Here is a 24,923-nt window from a genome sequence, read left to right on the forward strand (position 1 = left end):
ACTACAATTCTCCCATTTTACCCGCAGCCACGGAACATTCCTGCCTTCCTTTTGTTTGAGGCCATCCCGGTCTTTTGAAAAGCCATTATGGCAATTTCCCACCCAAAAGATTCCCTTGCATTAATGTAAACAAAGAGCATTCAAGTGTGGGCCTCCGCAGCACACTACAAAGAAATCCCCTCAGGAGCCAGTAAGCCTATGGTCTGGGACAGGTGCAATTACAGTGATAACATCAGAGAGCCAGCATTACCTCCACTGCACTCCTCTCTCCCAGGCTGGGGAATGTGAGGCTGGGGCTGGGGAATGCAGCCTCCTTGTCCTGTCCCTCTCCTCCTCCTCAACCTTTCTTTTTGTTTGCACACATTTGTTTACCGCCTATTCTTCTCTAACCTCCCTCTCTCCCCTCTCACGAAACTCATTCATATATTTTTCCTCATGCAAGAACACATGCTCATATATTCACCCCTATTTAGTGTTGTTTGTAAAGTAGAATTTGTTCCAGTGGGATAGAAATCAAATGAAGGGAAATCATGCTGTTACTGTGCAGCTGTTGATTGTGCACCACGCCACCCCACCCTCTTTATTGACTGTGAGCCCCAAACAAGACAGATGCTCAGTTTGTATGCTCCCAGCGTTTCCTACATCCATCTTCCTTCCAGGAATTCCTGATTACTGCAGTATTTGTTTGATTCTAGTGAGTGAGTGCCTCCTGTTTGTTCAGTCCGATGTCCTTGAAGTCAGAGCATCCATCCAAAATGTCCCTGTCTGAAACGGGCTGTAACTGCTGTGCTAGTATCTGTGAAGGTAAAAAAAAAAAAAAACTCCATGTAATCCAAAGAAAAGAGCCTCTCAACAGATTTAAACCTTCCTCTTATTTCATGGTTACTTCAAGCGAGGCTGGAGTGGGGCTTTTTGATCTTTGCAAAGCACCACACGTTTTGCAAAGATTTATCCTAAAAGAAATTACCATTCATCTGTTTGGAATTCATGGAACTGACTCGCGTAAAAGGGCACAGAATTCAGAGGAAGGACGTAAAAAGGGGACAGACGTAAAGACGGACAGCTCGTCACAAACCATCAGAGACAAGAGGACGGAGGAGAGCATGTGAGAGAAGGTGACATGACAGTTAATCAACATTTCCCTCTCCTCCCTGCTGGCCCCCATGTAGCACGTCGACATTCAAGGACCTGGAGGGGAACAGTCTGAAGGACAGCGGTCATGAGGAGAGCGACCAGACCGACAGTGAACACGATGTCCAGAGAGGACACTATGTCGACACCGCTGTCAATGACGTGCTGAACATGACTGTCCCCCCCAACGTTTGCCAGCTGCCAGACCAAGGTAAGAAACTCCGTACCTGAGTGTGAATGTGTGTGTGTGTTTTTGTGCGTGCACTGCGGGGGTTTAGAGTTTTGCAACATCCTTTGGAGTATGTTTTTGCCAATTTCCAGATAAGACCAATGTGTACTTTTGTGTGCACTTGAGTCTGTTTTCATGCCTCCAGAGCATCTTTTAAGGTGCATTATGCCCATTGCCGTCTTCAGAAGTGCAAGTATGGATAACAACACAGTTTTTTTTTTCATCTTTGATGTCCTGCTAGAGCAGCAAATGTGAGGGATCTCTGACAGCAAAGGCTACCCTTTGATACAGGCTCAGGCAATATTATTGACTGATAGTAGCCATGTCAGCTCCTGAAGCCGGGCCTGACATCAGATGTGCTTGAATGGCAGCAATTAGGCTCACAAAGGTAGAAGGTGGAAATCTACATATTCCACGTAGCCTCATCCATTATTCAGAGGGATCATTTAGCAGGGAATTAATGTTGATGTTTCATTTCTGACTCACCGTTTAAAAAGACATCCAGTCGGTTGGCAGAAGTCAGTGTAAGGGTCATGTTCATTCTTAACTACTGCCACTCAGACTGAGGGAGACAGTGGGTCAGTAAGAGGGAGAGCGGAGAACGCAGGATAAAGCTGTCTGGAGCAGAGCAGGATGTTACTATATGCACCTGAGGGTATTTACTCAGCTCAAAGGAAACACCGCATGCACAGGTGCAGCGGCTCAGCCGAGCACGAGAGTCAGCGTGTGTGAAAATTGCAGGCGCTTTTTTTTTTTTTTAAAGGATGACTCGCATTCATTTTAATCTGGGTGAGCAGGAAACACCGGACATTTTATTTTTAAAGCGCACTCTCGAGGACAGCACGTACAGATCCGACTCGCTGTGTCTGAACTATACGTTTTTTTTTTTTTTGTGCTCCAGTTTGGGAACTTGTGCCAAATTTAGTTTTTCTTCCCTCAGTTCACAGCCACACAATTCTGCTTCCTTCCTTTTCTACTAGCACTGCCCTAGTGAGCCAGTCTGCTCCCTCACTCACTCACTGCTTTCTTCCTCCTCAGCTCGTATAGAGAATCCATTTTAATGAGCGGGAGATAACGAAAAAGAAACCCTACTTTATAAAAATGCATAAAGGAATGAAGATTATGTGATTTTTTTTTTTCCTAAATTATTTATCTATCTATTTTTATCAGTGGGCTGTGAAGTGTGTGGGTGCGGTTGAAGAAGCAGTAATAGTCACGTGTTGGCCTCGTCCTGGTCTCGGTTGTATTTAACTGACCAAATGCTTCACTTGGAGCAGTTTTGCTGTTGATGTTGTTGGACCGAGAAGTAATAATATTAGGCAACGTGCACTTTTCAGGTGGAGTCATGCATTCAGCCTGCATGGCCGATAACAATTGGCCGATACGAGACTTTCCCAAGCATGCGTATTGCAGATATCACAACCTTATTTATGTTTACATTGTACGCATGAGAACAAATTGTATTGGTACATTTCTTTCTCCCCAATATACGTATTGGTATCGAAACACGAACAAATCTCTATTTACTGGGCTATACCTTTCAGAGAAATACAGATATCACATGAGCTAGTTTTCCTTTTACATATAAAGAACGCAGCAGGTGTCTCTGGGTCAGACACACTACCAGGATAATCTCCATGGATTCAGGCGAGCGGTGGCATCTAGATAGAGCGTGGACTTTACATATAGATTCCGCTGCAGTGTGTTTGTTAACAGCACATCAACACCGGTGTCTGGCCTTTAATGGCATCTTCTTTGTGTATGGTTTCTCTTTTCATCCTGAGACATTTGTATTCTTCCTTCAGTTTTGTGTCTGTCGCGTGTTGCCCACTCACTTACGGTGAATTCTCTGCACACGATCCCCCTGTATTCTCACATGGCAGGAAAACCCTTGTGTGAGGAACTGACTGTGACCTTTGCGTTCTCACACATAACCCTTTCAGGAGAATATCTGGAGTCCAGTGCACGTCTGAAAGCAGCTATATATATATTTATATAGGACCCTGGAGTATGGGGACCATTAGAATCAGGTTGCAATGGGTGTTTTCCCTCGGTGGCATCAGACAGTAATGAAAAGTGAATTTGCTGACTATCGGTTGCCAGCTGTAATTACTTCACAACCTGCAAAAGTTCCTCTTACAAAAAGAAGATGCACGCTGACAGGTCGTCTAGTAGTGAGATCTCATTATTGGAGACAATTAGAAATGATGTACACGGAGAATATTACAAGTGGGGAGAGCTCTCTCAGGCAGCCCTTTTTTTCATTAACACCACCAATGATTGTATCTGTTTCAGCAAAATGGATGCATGCCTCCTGAATGTGTAATGCGGCTCCACACTGCTGGTAAACACAGCAAGAGGCTATTACACAGCGCTGCCCATTGTTTTGACCAGAACGAGAAGATGATAACAAAGTATCTGTTCGGAATTACAATTAGACAGTTTGTTATTGGCTTTCCCTTTCTCTTCTTCTATTTTTCATATCGGGGTCAGCTACACACTCACTTTTGGCCGGCCGCTCTCTCCTCACTCAAGACTTCACAAAATGGCTTCAGTCGAACCTTTCCTCCCTTTGTTTTGAAAGTCAGTCATCAGCAGTGGTCACACCAGAGAGTAATGAGAGTTTATAATTATTAAATGAATTGACCAAAGATCCTTACACGGGCAGAAATGTAATGACATAGCAAATGAAATCGCCCCTCTATTACCGTCTCAACGGTCTAATTACATGGTTAAAAGGCATGGTGGGCCGGCAGAGACGGGCAGATTCAGCACCAGGCGCAGCTGAGTCCGTCTCTCCTGCCGTAGGAGGATTTTTACATCGTCAGATTTTCGCTCTGTGTCTCCTCAAGAGAACAGTAGCCTCCTCTTCATTTCCCTCTGTGGAAGCTGACTCGAGTGCAGCGGCAGAAATAGAACAGTTTAGGTTTGTAAAATATGAGAACCGCAGCGGTTGCGGTCATGCGACGGTGTGGTTTTTACTTTGAGCTCATCTGTCTTAATTGGCGAAAATGGACACTATCCGCTACTTGTGAGTGAATGGAGGCGATTGTCAGAAAACAAATAGGCTTGTTCACTCAACACCCCGTTGCTTAGATGTCTTCTGGGACTAACTCTGTTGTATAGTGCGTCTCTCCTGCCAGCGAAGGCTGAAAACAAGTTGAGAGACTGCAATTGCCAAAGGACGACGGCACACACCAGCGGAGTATGTGTGTGTGTGTGTCATTATTGTTCTGTCCGGTTGTGTTGATAAGTGCTGAGAACAAAAGGAAGCTGGAAGGGGGAAGGAGGGAGGTTTAAGCTCTCAGGCTTTTACAGTGTAAATGTTTACAGTTCCCAGTGCCACGTACCAGTGTTGTTTGCCCTGGAGACGAGTCGCTACCTCCACACAAAGACCCCACGTCCACGTCATCATTGTGTGCTTTCATGTGGGAATCCATTCAGGTGGCGGGATTCAGCTGCTAACTCACCCGCCGTCGTCCTCTCTGTGTCAGTACAGGACTTTGTTATTTGGCTGTCGTCCACTACGCTTATGCTTTCTTTTCCCCTTGACTGATGCGGTTTCAACAACGCTATTCATTATTCCTGCACCAGCCACGACCAAGGTAACTTTCAGCGAAGTGCTCGTGAAGAGATTTCAGAGTTAAATCTGAGCGAATGCCTCTTTGTTGAATCCCCTCCAAGAATGTAAAGAGCCGTGTGTGCTCTTTTTGAAAGCCTGACCTGAAATATCCTCACCCAGTGGATTAGATTAGGGATGTATCTGAAGAACAAATTACATTAAATCTCTTAAGATCTATAAAGGCCCATCTTTAACATGTAATGGCACCCTCACACTGTAGCCACCATAAGAATAAAAAGGGATGATATCGCCCATGACTATGAACTGAGAAGAAGAGCTGTATAAAATGATTTCTCCTTTATCTTTATAGGCATGTCTGTGAAGTTAGGGGGATTTGGTTGAAATGTGCGACATGCTAGCTTTGGCTCCGTAGAACCATTAGTGTCAAGGGAGAAGCAAGAGAACAGACTCTGAGGGGGCTGGTGACAAAGAGAGCTAAATCTATTTTTTTTCCCCGACTTCCTTTGATTGTCATAGCTCACACTTTAATTCCTCCTGGATATGGATGAGCCATGGCTTTTAAGGATTAAGATTCATGTCGTTGTTAAATCTCTCGGGTTATCTCTGCGGGAGGGAAAGGGAGAGCATGATGTGGTTGCACACTGTCCGATTTGTGGGTTTAGAGGTTTGTGGTCTTGGTTTTGGAATGATTTCCAGGTCAATGTGAGTGTTCATAAAAAAAAAAAAAAACTGAATCCCGTTCTCTTGGCTTATTCGACTCAAAGCGATCCAAGACTGCTCAATTAGCCAGAGCAGGCCTCTTTTATTTCTGACATATTCCTTGGCCTCCACCTCTGGAGAATATCTCTCATCTATCTCTTAGCTCCCTGTGGGTGTGTGCCTAAAGCTGGAGTCTAGGAATGGAAGCCCCCACTCTGGGCTGCAGACTTCTCCATATTCCCTCCTTCCATCAGCAGATCCAGAGGGTTTCGCTGTTCCTAATTGATTTCAGCCTCCCTTTCTTTCTCTCTCTTTCCCTCTCCTCGTGTCTTTCTGTCTGTCTCTTCTGTTTCCATCCACTGACAACAAACATCTCCAACCCCCATCTCCCAACTTTGTGCCAGTCAAGCAGTACCCTTCCCCTGTTGAATTAGAGAAAGAGTAAAGGCACCTCACACGTTCCTGCTGCAAAACTTGCCCTAAATTCAACACGGGAACATTTCTAGTTTGCAGCTCTGTGATCTACTGAGGAAAATGCTGACAGGTGTCAGAATCAGGAAGGCAACAGGAACAGGGCTGTGCTGACAACACGAGAGGGGGAGTGTGTGTGTGTGTGTGTGTGTGTGTGTGTGTGAGGGAGACAGAGATGGAGAGATGAACTGAGAATCTAGTAAGCAGTCTTAGCGAGGGAAAATAAAAAGAGGAAAAGAGGAAACAATCTCTCTGACAGGTAGGAGGGATTTTTTCCCCTCTCACTCCCAGATAACTGTGAATGTGCCAGAGGATTTGACTGATTCTCAAACAACATTTGATTGAATTAAGTATCAAAACTCTTCCCGCGATTCGAACTGGCAACAACACGTGTCGGGATATGATATTTTTATGATTAGATCAACATACAAACTCTATACTGGGATCATCCATTTTGATTTGGATTTGCCTAATCTAATGTGGAACCCGTGGTGGAGGTAAAATGGCTGACAGTGACAAAGAGCTCAGTGCAATACAAGCATTAAGGAAGATAGAGTGCACACACACACATACACACACACACAGTATGCTCAAACATACCAGAGAATGCTAGCAGGTGTAGTGAAGTCTGTGATGAACAAACCAAGATGCAGATTTTACCTTTGAGATGTAGAGTTGTGGAAAGAGAGAGACAAAAAATGCCATTTCAAGCTGTGTCCATCTGGACTCATCTTTTTTACCTTGCTCATTGTGAGACTCAATATCTGTAGTTCTGTATAATTGAAATACACAACAAAAACAGAAATGACCAATATTAATTTTGTCCCTGGTAAAGCAGACGAGACCTTTATCAGTCAGTGTGAAGGTTTGATTTCAGTATATTTCACTTTGTTAATCTGTTTGTGCTCTAACAACAGTTTTCTCTAAATTTCAAAATTGGCAATAGTTGTTGTTGTCTTTTGGCCCACATCTGTATGCTCTCTGAGCAGGGACCAGCAGTCAACCCTCCTCTAGCACCTGAGCCCTGTGGAGCACTTCCACAAGTAAACTCGGAGCCTTCCTCTTTAGTTCTTCAGTTAACTCCGAGAGGGAATAAGTTAAGAGATGTGAAGAAAGACTTAAACCAACTTGACATGTTTTGATTCTCTGTTAAGTTGTTACAAGCATTGCCTCTAGCTGATCTTCTTGAACTGCACAACACAAACAAAAAACGCATTGCAAAAGATCTTCATCTGCAGCCCAGACTGAAAACATAAAGTAATGTTATAATAGTGCAATGGCATCCCCTGAACCCTCATACTGCCAAAGCTCTCCTGAATATACCCAGTGTATTTAATCAGCTCAAGAGGGGACTTCTTATCTCTCTGCACTTGTCATGGATAGCGTATTGAACATATCAGAGAGAGAAATGGGAATAGTTCATTATTTTCTAGGACTCACAATGAGCCTGATGTATCTCATTGCAGGCCCTCCACTGACAGCTCATTTTCTAGACAATCCTGGCATTCAGTTCACAACGCGGCAGGGAGAGAGAGAGACAGAGAGAGAGAGGGAGGAAACACAGAGACAGCGAGAAACTAGGGCTCCGGCTCTCCATTGCTTATTCATGATGCTGTGGCATGCTAGGTGTGTTAATAATCTCCGCAGAAACCAAGTGAATCACAGTTGTTTGTTGAACACCTAGCCAAACTGGGCCCCGGTCGGCAGCAGATGGGAAAACAGGGGGATCAGGATGATCCCAGACAGAGGGAGGGAGATTAAGAACAGGTAATATTCTGAAGTTGATGGGGGCTGAGTGTGTATTAAACAGAGAAGGGAGAGGTGAGAGTACCTGAATTTGAAATGTGTCTGAATGTGTGTACAGTGTATTGAGTGTGTGTGTGTGTGTGTGTGTGTGGCTGCAGCCGTGTCTTTAAAGGTTCAACACTGGAGGAGAGGAAAAAGAGAGGGAGGAAGATAAAGAGAGAAATCCTATGGGTCCAGGTCCTTTTGTGGCTGCGATTGATTCCAGCTCTTGTCTGAGGAACCGAGGCCTCAGCCATATTTCTTAACCACACCATTGTCTTTTTAGTTCTTTGAGGTCATTGCGTGGGCACAACCTCTTCTCCTCGACAACACAAAGCAAGCAGTACTAAGAATGTGGGTTAAAGAGAGGGCTGCATCTGTGGAGGGACTGTGGCCCCTTTATGCTGAAATCACATGCACCTAATGGGCCTGTTTGAGAGAAGTTAGTCAGCAAACGTAAGTCAGTGACAGTCAGTCCCCTTATGAAACTACATTTAAATTCACTACATCTTCATTTTTATTCATTATATTTTTACTAAACACTCATAAATATCAATCCCCTAAACATGCTTGATATTTTTCATCAAGATCCATGAATTAAGAATTCATGCGTTCTTCACTGACCCAGTCCACATCCCTCTCTACTTTTTGCACAATCTTACTTACAAACATATAAACCAACAAATGGTGGAAGTAAATACTGAATTAATTTTAGATATTTGAAATCTGATTTGTTCTCACGTCACCCACATCACCTCCCAGTGTTTAATATTCCATGGACGTTTTTGTAGCTCCAGTTTAAAGTGGGTTTGCTGCCATGGATTCATATTTGAACAGGAATTACATTTTAACAGTAATTTTTATAAACACATGATGTAAACTCCTCCGCTGTGCTTTTTTACTTCATTAACAACCCTCCCACCTACGAACCAGTGCACCTTCCCAGTCACGCAAACACATCGTGACAGAACAAGGGGACAGTGAACCGAGGCAAATTATTTATTTTTTCTTGAAAGAAACGGATACACACCGTCGCTCACTGGGTTGTTGCACATCTGTTGCCAGTGCTCCGTGTGAATTTAAAGACGTATACCTGAGGAAAACAGAACATCAGTTGTCTCAGGTCGAGCCACAGAAAGACGAGCAGAGAAGGAGGAAGTTATGTCATCACAGGGGGACAGAGTCCACAGACGGCGAAGGTCAGAGTAAAACTGTCAGACTTACTGCGGCGTGTTGTTGAGACGTCATGACTATAGACTGATACCGTGTGGAGTAAACAACCTGATGAGGACACACTATACACATAGACTAATTCAAAGGACCCTCAGTGTGTGTGGCTGGAAGTGGGCAGGATAGTCACCGAGGTACTGCCAAAGCAAGGCTTGTATTACAGGGATCCCAGGATATCAGACACCAGGCGGCCTGCGCTCCCTCCAGGCAGGGCAGTCTGGCAGCTGGCCCGTAGCCCAGATAGCTATAATCAGCTCCATTACCTGTAGCACTGACTCCATTTAGGAGCCCTCATAGTGGAACCATGGTTATGCTGCAGGGATTAAGGATGCTGTGAAATTTAGCAAAAAGTAAAAACAGCATGCAGTTGCACATGCTGCATCTGCACCTGCTGCAGATATAAATAACATGGTGTACACAGGGGTGGATCGGTAGCTATGCGCCACACAAACGCGCAGTGACTAGGGGGAGAGATTTTCTCGCCTTTATGTGTCTTGGCATGAGGCATTTGTTTTATCTGCTGCCTCCGTGAAAGGACAGATTAAGAATATACTCTGCTCTGTTTAAGGGGAAAATCAGCTGTCTTCTGACAAGTATATTGTAGCCCGCAGTTTTCTGTCCGGAATACAAAGAGACATTTATCACTGCAGCTGGGGTAAGGGAGGAAGAGAGAGAGGAGGGGGGATCTCCTGTGTTGCAGCAATGTGCATTTCTTAGTTTTTTTTAACCCTTATTACTTCCTCTCTGTGGGAAAACACTGCACCTCCATCCTCTTTAATCCATTTGGGACTCCCTATGTTCTGTTTTTCTTTCATTTCTCTGTGTCCCCCGATGCCTTTGCCATCTCCATCCTGGGTTTTATCTTAGTCCTCATCACCTTTTTCCTCTCCTGACAACATTGTAACTCAGATGGAATATGTAACAGAAATATGTAAAGTTATGTCGTCCTCCTCAGTTGTGGCAACAAAAGGTTACTACCTCAGGCTTACTGCTATAATATTTCCATATTATGCTCCGCTCATGTATATTCAGCGAGAATGATTTATTCTGTAACATTTTATCGCCGTTGGAATGCTGGATTTCTCTTGCTGCGCATACAGTGAAACAGTGCTCGGCAAAATGTGCTCTTTGGATTTGTGCTCGGCAGAAGTTAAACAGAGGTTAAGGAGAAGTCATCCCAACCACGTCTATCATTACGATCTTTCATTCACCAATTAGTGTCAGTGCTCCTCGCTGTCCCCTAGATGACCTTGCAGGGGATGAGCACACTGTGTTGTAATTCAGCATTTTGAGAAGGTCTCAATAGTGGGAGGCACGTTGTGGCTGCTGGTGACCCAGATTATAAAATATTGATGAGAGTGGAAGCGCGGTAACAGAGAGAAGGGACCTGCCGAGGTTTGTGTGGACCCAGGGAGCCTATTCCTGACCTTCTCCTGGCCACCGAGCTCCAACAGACCCCGCTGGCATTTTGTCTTTCAACACGTCTTCATATTGGAGATCCTGTCGGTCTGTGAAACATCTGCATTCTGTTTATTCCTTATTCGATGAATTAACACGCACACAAGTTCAGATTATGAAAACAAATGTTGTTAGTTGATTTAATAGGGTCATATTTTCTGAATAAACATCCAAACACCACTAGTCCATCTGAATTACTGCTGTGTGGACGCTCTGTCGTCTGCCTGCATGGAGTCCGCTCATGTGAGACAAAGGTCAAGAGCTGGACAGGATGCAGTGTCTACATTGTGGCGGATAATCAAATTAAACTTAATTCATCAACAATGAAAACATTATTCACAAATACCCTCTATTTAGTAGGTCAGTGCTAATAACATCTTTTCTTTAGGCTACCAAACATCTTCCTGGTCATGGACCTACTTATCATATCACGTCAATATATTATGTACAATGAGGTTAGTGTGAGCCATGTAAATACAACGGAAACTGTGACATTACTCTACTTGTTCTCTGAAATAGTCTGCAAAATACTCCAGGAGGCTTCGCCATTGTTCCTTCTATGTATAATTAACTGAGGGACAGAAGTCACTCAGTGGGTGGATCTCTCCAACCAAATGTCACCTTTCAAACACCTGCGTCCCCCACGTCCTTAAAGTTAAAGAAGAAAGTAACGAGAGAGGTCGGCTGCTGAGTTTAATGTCAGACAGGAAAGTCCCAGAATGGCTCCTTTTAATGATGTGCCTTGTTCCCATGCAATCCTCATTAAATATGACGCCGGCATGCACGCAGAGAACAGGGAGGGAACTTTGGCCAGACACTGCACTACCCCCCCATCGTCTATTAAGGTCTGCAGTGGGGGTCTCAAACTCCTTTGTGTGGTCTCCAGCACGTCTTAGAAATCCTGTGCTCCTTCTGTATTCAGCTCGCGTTAGCATCAGAAAATAAATAAAGCAAGCAATCAGGTCACGACCTCCTCTATCCACATTAATGCCAGCTCTCCCCCCCCCCCGCCACCTCCTGCTGCCTGCGTCCTCCTGCAGCACTCTTCGTACGTTTAACTGGCTTGGATTTGCAACTGAATGTCAAGCTTGGTGTTTGGCTTAACCACAGGGCACGTTGTTCTTCGGCTGCCTCCAGAGAAAAGGAACTCGGGGATCGAGAGGAGCGATGGAATTGGATCTTTGACAACTGTCACTTCCACTCTGCTGCACCTTCCTCCCTCGCCACACATAAGGACTTTTTATGTCACAGCTCAGCATGTTATCATGAGTGGGCACCCGGCCTGAGAAATCCAATTACTACCACTGTGTCAGACCCCTGCCATCATCCTTATGTATGCTATAGTCATGTTCCCCAAATCAGAAAAGATGTGGCTATTAGTTCCTTCTCTTTTCTTTAGTCCGGGCTCCCACCTCCATCTCAGTGTGTCTTTGGTTCAAGCTGCAGCACTTCTCATGGACTGACTCACTGCTGACAATCTTCCATACAGCCTAGCACTGGATGGTGGGTGGCTAGTGCCGCGCGGACATGGGGACTTTCTGTGAGATTAAGTGGCATCACGGTGCGGACCTCGCGGTGGTTAATAATGAAGAACCTGGGAGAGCGTCAGCGTGCCTCTGAAACCAGAATGGCCTTTGTGACAGAGAAATAGAAAGTGTCGGAAAGGCCTCCCTCTTGTTTTTTCCTCAGCCCAGCAGGTGTAAATCTAATGCATCACTACGCGGCAGGGCCCTCGCTGTGTTTCCCTTATTTCGTTTATTTGCCGCTTGTCCCTGAGTGATGCTGTCAATCCGGTTCAGCGGGGACCAGGGAGGCCGTCTTTTCTGCTATCCCAGGGTGGCCCACCCACTCATACTGTATATGTTTCTTCACGCTGAAGTAAACCTGCCCATCACGCTACATACTACCACACTCAGCATGTGACACTGTCCTACTTTCAGAGGTTGTTAAAACGGTCGGGAAAAGGGACAAGTGGATTTTTTTTTTTTTTTACTTTCTTTTTAAGAAAAGAAGAAAAAGCTGGAAAAAGGAGAAGAGAGTCTGAACCATGCTGGTGCTTCTGCAGTAAGATAAAATAGAATATAAAACACATAGTCCTGGCTGACACAAAGTGAACATGACTCAATGAGAAGCCACATTATATTAATAATGTAGGGCCACTCTTTTGAGGCAAAGCAGACACTCGCAGTGAGAAAGGAAAATCATAAGATATTTGTATATTCTCCCTGTGAGCTGTCGCCAGTTTTTGGGACCTTGACCGTTGACAGGCGCTGAAATAATGTGTTTACATAAAACATTGTTCAAATCCAGTAAATCATTAATCTATTTCCCCAACACTTAATTAGTTGAGACAAATATGTGGATTCACAAATAGAAAATCTCTTTATTTGATGTAGATGTCTTGTTTACAAAGGAAAAGCTCAGTGCCACAGTTTTCCATCATCCAGTGTTATATTTGCCTGACATTTGTAGTTTGTATTTTCTCCCATGCGCATTTGAATTTCTAAAAACCCTTATACTTGTTTAATAGGGATTCATTGCCTCAGATAAAGTACAAATAGATTCAGTTTGGGAATATATAATTGTCAGAAAGAGATAAAAATGACCTGAGGGACTCAGCAGATATAACCTCAGTTTTTTCCTCTCACTTGTGAAATCAATGATCAGAGTCCGTATCGCTGCTATCCCCCTGCCAGCGCTCATCCTCTCCATCATATAGCTTTCATCTATCCCCCCAACCCCATTCACAGATGTAATTTAAGAGTCTGTGTCTGTCCCCCTTGCTTCTCTCAGACTCAAGGGCTTCCGAGCAAATTAGCTTGCTAGCTCGGTCAAGCTTAAACACAGAAATACGGCACTTGTTCCAGTGTATTTAAAGATGTCCTCTGCCGATGCATTGTGGAGGAAACAAGCCAAGTAGACAGTGGCAGGCACGCGGGAGAGCGGCCAGTTGGTTTGGCTCCGATGGCAGAGTGGGCAGTTCTGCAACCAGGGCAGCAGCGGCGTGCTGTGATGATATTTGGGAGTGCATTATACTGGTGCCGTGGGCCTGGAGCGCCACAACACAGGTTAATTTGAAGCCCATCATTAGAAGGGTAATTTGGATGCTGAGAATTGACAAGGGTGGCATTTGCTTTGTCATTATATTGAAGTACATCTCATCACCGTGCTACACGACACTATAAGCAACGTGCACAAATACAAAGCCAGGTTGTACCTGTGCCAAATTTGATGTAATTTAATTAGTTTATGTTCACTCATTTAATCTTCCTCACTAATACGGACATTTTCTTAAGGGCTTGGCTAATTAACTCTTATTTACACTGGTCATTAAGTACAGGATTTGTATCTGAAAACTATAGTGCCGTCAAATCCTGAATTTTTTTTTTTACTTCTCACATAAATAGACATTAGCCTCCAGGCAGTCTTTATTATTGTATTATATCAAATCTCTATTATCTATTACCTAATTCCAGCCTGAGGATTTCTGGGAAATGCTCTGAAGGCCAATATTTACTGTACGGCTGCTTTTTACCATAAAAACAAAAAGGTTTAAAAGATATTGTGTTAGTTACTCATGGCTTGTGTTTCAAGTGTGTTGCAACCAATGTTAAAGCACCAAACAATACCCATCCAAACAAATGAGTTTACCATTCTCTCTCATTTGCCTTTGGTCACTTCTGAATTATTTATCTCTGCACGATGTTTCACCACAGTTTCCCTTTTAACTGGAAATATATCAACTTATGAAGAAATATAAGTCAGAGCTGCAGTTTAATTTCCTCTTTAATTGCATTTTTTCCCCATCCTCTGTATCCTTCATATTTTAAAATAATTATCACTTTACTAACCCAAATTTCCCTCTGATGAAATTCATCTCTGAATTACACCCCTGATTAGTTTTTCTTGGAAACGTTATATGTGGCCACATATTTATCTAATTTATTATCACAAAGTTATTAAGATGATTTCTTGTTCATATGACAGCGATACGTTTGGCACCATTATCTCGCAGCAGAGGGAAGCACAGACATGATACGACTTCCTTTGCAATCTGCAGTTATTAGATGTATGTGCATGTTGGTAGTTTATGCATGTGTGACATGTTTTAGCCCATTTTTCTACAGGCAAATAAATAACCTTTTAAGTACAGTGACTAAAACCTGTCCTGTGGTTTATCTTCTATAGTCAAGTATTTCAAGGTCCAGTATAACGGCACATGAAGGACGCCTTTTTCTCTACCACGTCTCTGCATGTTGCTGGATTGACAGTGTTGTTAAACAGTCGGGTACTGTTCTGTCTGACATGACACCTCCTCGGCCCCGGAGGTGGTGTGGTTTTTCGTGGACACATTCGTACATGTGTTGTTTTGGTCGCTGTGTGTCTCGGAAACCATTTCGCAACCTCTTCTTTTCTGTTTACCCGAGTTCAGCTACATGCAGCAAGGCTTAGGTCTGGGTTAAATCCGGTGTAGAGTGTCTGCTTAGAGAGTTAAACAGCCACTGGCTCATGTAATGTATGAATCGTGATTTTGGCTCATCTAAAAACCCACAGATCACAGTAGATCCAACCAGTGTAAATCCTGCCCTGCTAAGCGTTGTACAATTCACAATGGGAGCCGAGGGTAACGTTGTGGAGCCTTCGCAAAGCGTTCCTCACACACGGCAACCTCTAGGAGCATGTGATGGTGGGAGCAGGGCAGAGACCATCCTCTCAGCTAAACAGCATTTGTTGTCGGGGCCTTGAAACCAGCCCACCCACGTGTGTCATCATGACGAGCAGCTCGAATCATTTCCACTACATCAAGCAGTCCATTGGCTACTGGACCTGCTTTTGAACAAAAACATTGCTCTGCGATGACACAGTGATTTATAAAAACGGCATAGCAATTGCTTCTTTTTTTTCCTCCACCCGCTGCTGTTACACAGCTGTTAAACAGATGTTGTTTGTACCAATTTAGAAGCCGCTGCATTGTTTGTCAACACCAGTTTGGAAATTCATTCTTTAAACCGGGACCCGCTGCAGAATGAACAGGCTGGGGCTGGATGGGGGAGCAGTGTGGAAGGGAACGGACACAGTGGAAGTAAATATTTTCATAATTTGGTTTGTTAGCTTTTGAACAAGTATTGACAAGTGCTTAAATATCAGCGAGTGTGAGACGGTTAACATTTTGTATCAGCTTTCAGGAGGATACTGGGACAGGTGACACACTGTCAGGCGCTCTCTGTGGAGCTGGACGGATTAGACAGTGAATTTGTTCTTGATGAATTGACTGGCACTAATGCTCAGAAACAGAACCGGGGCTACGTGAACCCCCAGCTCCACCACCCATATGACAGCGCTAACAAGGCGGCCCAGCGAGTCGCATTTCCTCGAAAATTTATATTTGACTGTGAGAGTGGAAGGAATTCCGGTCAGATCGGCAGAAATGAGAGCAGGAGATTTTCAGAGCGAAGGATTTATTTAATTACGCCAATGTACGCGAGACAGCGGTACTGATGAGATGAAAGAGGAGGACAGAAGGAGGAGAAGCATAAAGGATGGGCTTGTGTGGGGAGCTGCGAGGGATGAATCTGGCTGCGTCGGGGGGGCAAAGCTTGATGTGACTGAACCAGATGCTGTGGGGAGAAGGCGAGGACTCGGTGCTGTGTAGAGAATGATGGCTTGCGTGGTGCAGCAAGGGTGCCCCTCTACTGTTTGTAAAAACAAGACCATCACACTCCATCTTGCCGCTCCCGCAGGAGCCAGGCCTCCGGGCTGATTTATGGCCCGTGGACTGAATTGGCTGGCTGGGATGACAGCCGTGCTTGGACTCTCCCTGGTGAGAAGTGTAGGAGGCCGCTTGGCCAGACCTCAGCCTCAGCTGGCCGTGTAGACCCCTCCTCGGTAGTAGTTAGGGCAGACTAGATGTTAAGCGCTATCCCCAGTGTTGGGGTCAGGCAGGTCCAAGGCCGCACTTTGGAGTCCACCAACCGCAACCACTGACAGTCACCCTCTTTTCTGCCGCTGCCATCTTTTCACTTTCCCTCCCCTATGATACTTCCATTAGCTTCTGCATCACAGGCTCCATCCCGACTCTGTAGTAACAATTTAAATTTAATCAATCTTTGCCATGTGACTGCCAGGATGGAAAATTAATATGGAGAGCAATTAGAAAACAGCCATCTCACTGTCATAGATACACTGGAATACCAAGATGAGAGCAGAGAAATGGACGACGTTTAAGCAGCAAATGAAAACCTCCTGAACAGCACTCAGACATTGCAGCGGGCGTTGGCTCCCAGGCTGTCCTCAGAAAGGGTCGGCAGCCACATTGATTTAACTTTCTGTTGATTGAATTCTTTTGCATTTTTATTCTCGGCCTCTCGCGCAAAACTGAAGAGAGACACAATGACAGAGTCGGTGTTGGGTTTTTCAATCACCGCGGCAGAATAATTATCTTTTCAGACCACAGACAGGCGATATTATATAGCTTTGTCACAGCATTTTAATATCAGAGAGGAACAAAACAGGAAAGCAAGGGAAATCAATGCGGAGCGGTAAAGTGTATGCAGGCCACAAATAAAATATAGCCCCCGTTTAAATTGCTTTAAATTATTTTCTTTGAAAACAGCATCATCACAGTATTGTCTGCTTTAAGCTGCCTGGATGTCTGTTCAGGAGGATCTATTTTCATGTGACAAGCAGAATCAGGGCATTTATTGTTACCGCGACAAACAAAATGTCAGCGTACAGAGGAAATACAAAAAAGTAGTTTAAGCCAAAAGTGGCAGACATTCTTTGTAAAATGATTTATCATGCCACGCTGTTGTTCCAAATTCTTTTAGGGTTCATCACGCTGTAAAACCAAGCTGACTGAATTGTGTCATGCTGCAAGTCCCCATCGCCTCGTGGCTCCAGTTAGACGATGAAATACACAATGAAGATTTTGTCACCAGAACGTGGGTTCAATTTGACTCAACCCCGTCTCTGGTCTTCCAATCTGGCCTTCTGTTTCTTGTTGCTGCTTACGCCGACTTTATAGGATTACATCATTGTTTTCAACCTTGAGGCTGTGTGCACTAGTTTTGGAGGGAAAAGCGTCTGTGCTCTCCAAGCCAGACTCTTGTGCCTTCGCCAAACAGGACGCAAAATAGCTGGCAAAAGCTCAGGGAGTTTTTTTGGGGAGTTGCCTCTTGCAGTGAACACATTGCTTCCCTTTAGTGTCAGGAGAGTTTAGTCTTCTGCTGATTCTTCTTTTTGTGCAACATTAGCAACAAACAAATAGCACACCCCAGCTGTATGACACGAAGGGATCATTATGCGCAGTGCATGAGGGTAAGATGAGCAATGAGCTTGTCAGGTTGCGGGATCCCCGCGCTGGAGCCGGAGATCTGTCTGCTGTAACTGGATGTAAAGATGCCTTCGTGTGATTGAGAGAAACAGACAGGATTGAATTGGCTGCTGGCAGGCTGCAGATGTGTGATGGAATGGCAGCGAGCGGGAGGGTTTTCTCCCCGAGTTGATGCAAAGTGATGCTATTCCAGGTAACTACAAACAGAAAAACATGGGCAGCACTATCAGGAGGATTAAGCCTTTGTATTTGAAATGGCTATATTTAATATTTTTCCAATGCCGTGCACATCAGTACATAGATATTTTAAGTGCTCTCTAGTGCCTTTGCCAGTGTTTGGACCTAGATTCAGTATTAAAGTGCTGTATGTCTGATTTGAAAGCAGCACTGATACTTAATATGTGGATTTGCTGCCTCCTCTGCCATGAGGCTGTTTGTATTTTAAATGTGGAAGAAAAAAAACCACACAGGCAGCCTCCACTTCCCGATGGAGCTCCCTCAGTAATTAATAGGTATTAAATTGTAGATAGGAAATGTTCCCAGTGACATCCTGCTCTATACTGTACTTCAAGTCTGTTAATAGATGATTGGCAAGCTTACTTTCCTGACGACTTTGAACACACACTCACGGCAGGAGGCGCCTCCACTGTATTTCATTCTCTGGTTGTTGACTTCCAAACCGAGCTGCTGCTGGAAAAGCCATTAATTCATCTCTCACCATTGCAGTTTGCTTGTTTTTCAGAATAGGGCGAGATTGTGTTTTGTCATAGGTCGATGGCCTGTCACTTTTTTCTTTCAAACTTTGCCTTCTCCATTTTTTGTGGGTCTTTTAGACTAACATCTGCGTTTTATGAAGCTCAGAGCAGAGGCAGGATGTGTGAGTGTTAATGGCACTTGGCTTTCATAACAATGTCATTTACAACCCAGTTGCTCTTCCATTTACCCCTAAAGGAAAGGAGCGAAAATGGCATTCACTGCATATGCATGCACTGCTGAGCAGCGAGCATGCGACTTGTGTATATTTCTTTGTGCCTTGAGGCTTTTCACGCTTTAGAAAGGGCTTCAGGCAAGAGAAAAAAGCCAAAGTATTTAGAGGAAATGGCATTCATTACCGAGCTGCTGGTAAATCTTTAATCAGGAGAGAAAAATATCTACTTTGTCAGACAAGATTTGGGGAGAAATTTCAGATTATTAAATGCACGTTTGAATTTTATGTTACAACTTTCATGTCACATATCAAAGACATGTTTTCCAATGGAAGAAAGTAGTAAAAGGTAAGCTCTCTGAAAAGACTTTACGTTGCTACTAAGACTCAAATATTGACTCTCTTAAAGCGCCGTCATCTATCAAAGAAAAGGCATCAAAAATGGTTAGATTCAAAACACAGACGATGAGAAATCCATTACATAGGATTAGAAAAAGAACATGGGATTTTAAAAAGAGCTTTAAAAATACTATTGCAGTGGACAATCTAATCCAGTGTGTGGGCATGTTTTTTTTTTTATGTTCCTGGTACCTGGTAAAGACTTTCTGTTATGATTACATTATTACACTGTGATTGGATCCCTTCTGTTTAAGCTTCATGCCTTTTGTCTGCTTGATTGCTGCCAGTGCAGTTCCTCAGACCAATCAGCTTTCATGGAAATTTACATTCATACACAAGTGCAACACATGGAAAAACTACTCAGTCGGCTCATCCTTGATTTTTTTTGTCAAATCACATGATTTAAACTGTATAGTGATTATATAAAACTGCCTGTATATGCTCCAATACGGGTAAAGTGGCTAATATTATCTAATATTGTAAGATGCTACCTTGCTTAAGCATCGACTACATTTTGAGACACAATTATATCAATGCTGTCACTTGTGAGGTAGAGAGTGTGGCCTGAAGCTGCATCTATTAGAGAGAATGACGTGAGTGCCTTTCGACCCACGTGATGAAAGGAAGTCTGTTTCCGCCTCTGTGTCACTATGAGGCATTCACGTGGACATTGGATATTCATCGTCGGCAGTGTTGGTGCGGTTGTTAATGTCGCCTGCCTTCCAGCGCGATGATTCCCCCACAACTCCACTTCCCTTATTTGGGTTGAGACAGCCCATGATACCCTTTACTCACTCGTTCAGTCATTTAGTCACCATGTTATCTGTCAGCCTCATCAGATTATACTTTATGAGAGACAGCTCTGGCATATCTGGTCCTGAAAAGCCTGTCTCCAATCTTTAAATATCGATCCCCAGGGCCTAAGCAGAGGTGCCTCTCATGAGTGCAGGAAAAGAAGAGAGAAAAACAGATCATTAGTGATTTTAATTAGGTGATCTGTCAAGCTGCGATTGCCAGATGTAAGCGTATGCATTTGGGTCGATGGCAATCCCTCTCACAATCCTCTCTTGTCACCTTGGGCGTGTGGAATGGAGGATGACTCTCGCTAGAAGTGAAACAACCAGTAGGGGAACAAAAAAAATGTGTCATTGGGTATGTGTGTGTGTGACAAGTTCTTTCTCAAGACTGGAGCTGGTGGAAAACGGCACAGTGGCATAGAGACACTTTGGAAAACAAATTATGTTTTCCAGGGCCGAATCTTTTTCAAAGGGTGTTTTATAAATCTTTTGTTGTTATCAGCCTTTTTTAAGACCAGTGAAATACAAGTGAAATCATGTTCTAACGATTTAAGAGATTTCTAGAGCTGGAATTAAATTGTATTTGTGAATTAATAACAATCAGGAAAACATTTTTGACAGTGCGAAATTGTCTTGAATGTCCTCCCTCCTCCCGACACAACTAAGAGACTCAGACAAATCTCTTTTTCAGTTCAGCATTAAACATCATTACTTATTTATAACTCAGTGCCAGATGACGGGGAAAGAAAAGGGGGAGAGAGACGCACCAGGCAGACAACACCGCAACTCGCCTGGTGTCTCTCTGTGAGATATCTGATTGCACTGTTTAAACCTGCCTTTCATCTGGTGTTGCTACGGAAAACCCAATTATACAAGAGCTGCAAATGGACTTTTGATTTAACAATACATAATTTAATTGGCATATTAGAAGTGCCCCAAACATCCAGCTCTAGCTTTCAGCGCAGGACTGCAGTCGCGAGCAGACGCGGGAATGCAATTCAAGCGAGAGCGAATCATTCAGTAATGTTTAAATTGGACGGTTTTAATTAACTCTAAATGCTGCATTGTTTTTTCTTCTTATTTCATGACAGATTTGGCATACTAAAGTCAAATGAACACCATGTGGTAGAATTAGCATCATGAGATCTGTGTGCAAATGAGTTTTCATAAAAGTTGAAAATCAGACGGAGCTAACAATCATGTGTTCTCTTTGTCCCCCCACAGATCCCAGCGAGGGCTTCCACTGCCAGGACGAGTGTCGCATCCTAGGCCACTCTGACCGCTGTTGGATGCCCCGTGTACAGATCCCAGCGCGAGCCAAATCACCCGAGCACGGCCGCAATGTCATCGCTCTGTCTATCGAGGCCACCACAGTGGACGTGCCCCACTACGAAGATGGCACCACCAAGAGGACTTTTGCCACCTTCGGCAAGGATGGGCCCGAGGACGTGGAGCGGGGAGAGATAAAGGGAAAGCGGACTCAGGAGTCTCAGGTGTGCAGCCCCAAGGCGAATGGAGGGGCTGTCCGTGAAGCTGGCAACGGGCGTGAGGCAGCCAGCCCCATCACCTCCCCTGTGCACCTGAAGAGCCCACTGTCCAAACCGTCGTCTGCCTACAACACACTTAAATGCCGCGACGCAGAGCGAATCGCCAACCACAGCTTGCTGCGGCAGCCGGAGGGGAAGGACAGTGAGCCGGCTGTCAGGGAGATCAACACGCTTCTCCACGATGGCCGAGACAAGGAATCCCCCAGCAGCAAGCGCCTGAAGGACATTGTGCTTTAGCGAGCTTCTCTATGACACACACCAACATGCATACACACACAGTGTAAACTCACATATATATACCCCGCAATAGCTGTGTGTGCACAGGAGGACGTCAGGCCGTGGAAGTAGAGAGAGACACACCCATTTGCAGTATCCAATAATGAAGAACCAGCTCGGGCTGCCGATGATGAACTGTAGTATGCTGCAGCTAGATGTGTGCTCAAGCTGAGGTAGTGGATGTGGCTTTGTTGTAGTCGCAGTACGTTTTCCTTGTTTGCTTTTTGTTCAGTTTTCATTCTATCAGTCTGCAATGAGTGGACAGGCAGGTTACTGTTGACTGCATGGACATGCCCCGGCGGAGCTCTCCAGCCCTTTGCGCCAAAGCAGGACACTACACGTTTGGACACCCGAGGTGCCGACTCACAAGTACAGTTTTGCCTTTCGAACTACTTTTGTATCACAAACTGATATTTGCCTTCTTTGGTTTTGCAGTTTGTTCTAGCTGCCAAAATCGCTCTTTGTTCCTTTGTATAGTGAGCTCCGTCAGTGTAATAAGCAACAACAGACATACACAGGATTCAGCTAAAAATATTCTCAGTGCATTCAGGAGCAGGGGAGCGAGGCCTTTCCGTTTCATTCGCCCCTCTCCCCGACTAATAAGAGAAACTTTCTCGCCGTATCCCTGAGGACATCCTAGTGTCATCAGACTGTGAGGTCTTTACAGTATTTATATTTTATCACGGATGGAGCTAAATGAACTCTCACTATCTGCCCAGCCGCTCTGAACACTGGAAGTTGGACCGACCGATCCTTGTGTTCAAATTGAGTTGTATGAAAAAAAGACTTACTGCTTTTGAAATCTCCTGTGCCCAACCTTGATTGTAGCCAGTGGAGCACAAATTAGAACTTTGTGCTCTGGTCTTGTACCTTTTTTGACTTTTGATTATGGGGCTAGGATAGAAGGGATCGTCACTCATGTCTTGCTATGTGAAACTCTGTATAGGGTTTACTATTATCATTTTTAATAACCTGTTGTTATGTGACAATCCCTTTAATGTTTTGTTTCAAGAGAAAAAACAAATAAACATTGGTGTTCAACTGAAGCTACAGTAGCGTTTGTTACACAAACACAAAAATGAAAAAAAACATATATGCCAAAATATATTTTATAAATAATTTAAAAATGTATAATGAGAATATTTAATGCTGTGTAGTTATTTTATGAGTAAGTTATACTTGAAAAATTAACTTGCTTTTGTTCATTTGTCTTTTGCTTTTTTATTGAATCTGATTTTATTTTTCATTTTCAAAATGAACTTGGATTATTTTTTTTGTTTATTGTGTGACCCCTGGCAACTGTTGACTTGCAGTCTACCTTGTTGTAAAGAGTTTCTTATTGGTCAGTTCTTGTGCCATCAAGTTTCTGTGTGGGCTACTAGAAAATGTAAAAAAAGACAAAAAAAAATTCTACAAAAAAAGCGATTTCAGCACCAACATTAGTGTGTCAGTTCAATGAGCTTAGAGTGAGATAGCAAAAGAAACCAAAAAAAGATGCAAACAAAACCTTAAAGATTGCAGGATGTTGCATTATCTTAGTATCTAAGGAGGAGAAAGAACGGCTCCCAGTGTTCTCCAAGCTGGTAAACAGGTGTCTACCTATTGTAAGAGTCGGCTTTCCTATTGGGCCCAATCAAGTTTAAATAAGACTTTTTCAGCTTCAACTGAGGGCATTCTGATGTGCAGAATAGCTTTGCTCAGCACTGCTGTCACCCTTTGCCATCTGTGTTCACATGAACTCAAAGATAAGGTTACGACCAGAGTGGTACAAACATGGCTCTCCCCTCCAACAGGCACCACACAACAGACTGGGTGGAATCGTGTTCCAATGAACTAAGGTCTCGGAAGAACCGTGTTGCACATCAGCAATGTGGTTTTTGTTGCTTTGCAGTAAACTATGTACAATGTCGAAAAATATGAATGAAAATGGACAAATTGCATACAACAAACTAGATCTTGTAGCTGAATGTTTTGCTGGTCTCACCCATGGCTTCTGGCAACATGAAAATCTGAATAATCACTGAATGTATACAGCAGCTTATAATTAAACTATTAAATGTTCTCTGCTTTGATTCCTCGTCTTTACTCAGCTTATTTTGATTTGAAAATTGTGATGTAGAAATTGACTGTTTGTAACACTCTTGCAGCTATTGTGCAAACTTTTCAGTTTTTTTACATGAGGATAAAACCAATTAGGACTTATTAGTGGAAACAGTGTCTAAGCTTCAGGCCTCTAGGGGAACACCTCCGATGACAGCGCTTGCCAGGAGATGCCTTGGATATATACCCCAGTGGCCAACTCTGGTATTGTAATGAAAAATGAAGACAAGAAAAATATTTTGTACAGACCAGGAAAACTGTATTTGTGTTGTGCCTCACATGGGCACATGTGAGAATTTGGATGCTTTTTTAAAGCCAGATTTGACATGTATCTGTATCTTAGCTGCACAGAGCTGTTCAAAGTGTAGCTTGTGTGCTCCACCTCTTGCCCAATGTCAGCTGAGATCAGCTCCAGTCCGTCCGCAACCCTCAAAGGAAAAGTATAGATAATGGATCTATGGATATTGTTGCCACTTTTTCAGTAAACCTATCACGTTGGCAATCTGTCAACAACCAGAATTTGGAATGAGCTATTGTACTTTTGGAAAGTGGGAGTTAGCAAGCGTAGCTCACTAGCATTCATATATTTTCTTGTTACTTCCACACCTGCTGAGTCATGTACAGCTCTTGCACACTCAGGGCTGTATTTGGACTACAGTGCACAAAGAAGAGGGTTAGCTGTCACTCATGGGTCCAAACGGTAAATGACCAGACTGTCACTGACACTGACAGGTGTCCTGTAACCTCAGTTCATTGAGTGAGTTGAATCAAAACACATAGAAACTAACACATGGAGTCATGGAGTAGTGTCCAAATCACAGATGGGGCTATATGAGCCAAGAGTACAAAACCTGCCAGTGTGATCACTGGGCTCAGTTCGGGTTTGGACACAAAACAGAATGCCTGTGGGGTTCAGGTTGGGCTTTATCTCTCAGGCACTGTCGGGTTCGGACAGAACAT

At 43.9% G+C, this 24,923-nt stretch overlaps 1 protein-coding gene across 8 annotated transcripts in view; it reads left to right on the forward strand.

The window, feature by feature from the left end:
- Positions 1–23,925, forward strand: part of pcdh19 (protocadherin 19) — a 54,505-nt gene extending 30,580 nt beyond the window's left edge. For 4 of the 8 annotated variants that reach the window (XM_034597942.1, XM_034597940.1, XM_034597936.1 and 1 more), the window contains exons 4-5: positions 1,158–1,342; positions 21,265–23,925. In XM_034597942.1, the coding sequence (XP_034453833.1) occupies positions 1,158–1,342; positions 21,265–21,824 (745 nt within the window). In that variant the 3' untranslated portion in view covers positions 21,825–23,925. The remainder of the gene's footprint in view (positions 1–1,157; positions 1,343–21,264) is intronic. The other 4 variants (XM_034597941.1, XM_034597943.1, XM_034597939.1 and 1 more) reach the window with 1 other exon arrangement.
- Positions 23,926–24,923: the final 998 nt, after the last annotated feature.

The sequence above is a fragment of the Hippoglossus hippoglossus genome, chromosome 10 (genome assembly GCF_009819705.1).
Source record: "Hippoglossus hippoglossus isolate fHipHip1 chromosome 10, fHipHip1.pri, whole genome shotgun sequence".
Lineage (NCBI taxonomy): Eukaryota > Metazoa > Chordata > Actinopteri > Pleuronectiformes > Pleuronectidae > Hippoglossus > Hippoglossus hippoglossus.